At 46.6% G+C, this 305-nt stretch overlaps 1 protein-coding gene across 1 annotated transcript; it reads right to left on the reverse strand.

The window, feature by feature from the left end:
• Window positions 1–300, reverse strand: TM35_000561000 (uncharacterized protein; the record flags this gene model as incomplete). Its single annotated transcript, XM_029030810.1, has 1 exon — window positions 1–300. A coding segment is annotated over one exon (300 nt), but the record flags the coding sequence as incomplete, so codon positions are not given.
• Between the last annotated feature and the right edge of the window lie 5 nt (window positions 301–305).

Consider the following 305-nt stretch of genomic DNA (forward strand, 5'->3'; position numbering starts at 1 on the left):
ACTGTTATCCTGTGAACGATTACCACTTTCTATCTGCTGAGACACTGATTTATCACCTTTTGTGGTTCCTTCAGGATGTGATGTAGTAGGAAGAACTCCTGAAGAAGGAGAACCAGAAGAACGTGAAGTAGGTTCAGAATCCGAAGCTTGTGCCTGATGGTTCTGATCTTTTCGAGCTTGATTATCCCTCTCAGTCAGCTCATTAAGTCGTTGAGGGCTTTCAACATGCCGTTCTTCTTCGATCCTTTGCTCCTGCGAACCCACCGTAGGTCCCTTCACTTCCACATCTGGACCCTTCACATCCG

Source organism: Trypanosoma theileri (genome assembly GCF_002087225.1).
Source record: "Trypanosoma theileri isolate Edinburgh chromosome Unknown TM35_Tth_56_V1, whole genome shotgun sequence".
Taxonomy (NCBI): Eukaryota; Euglenozoa; class Kinetoplastea; order Trypanosomatida; family Trypanosomatidae; genus Trypanosoma; species Trypanosoma theileri.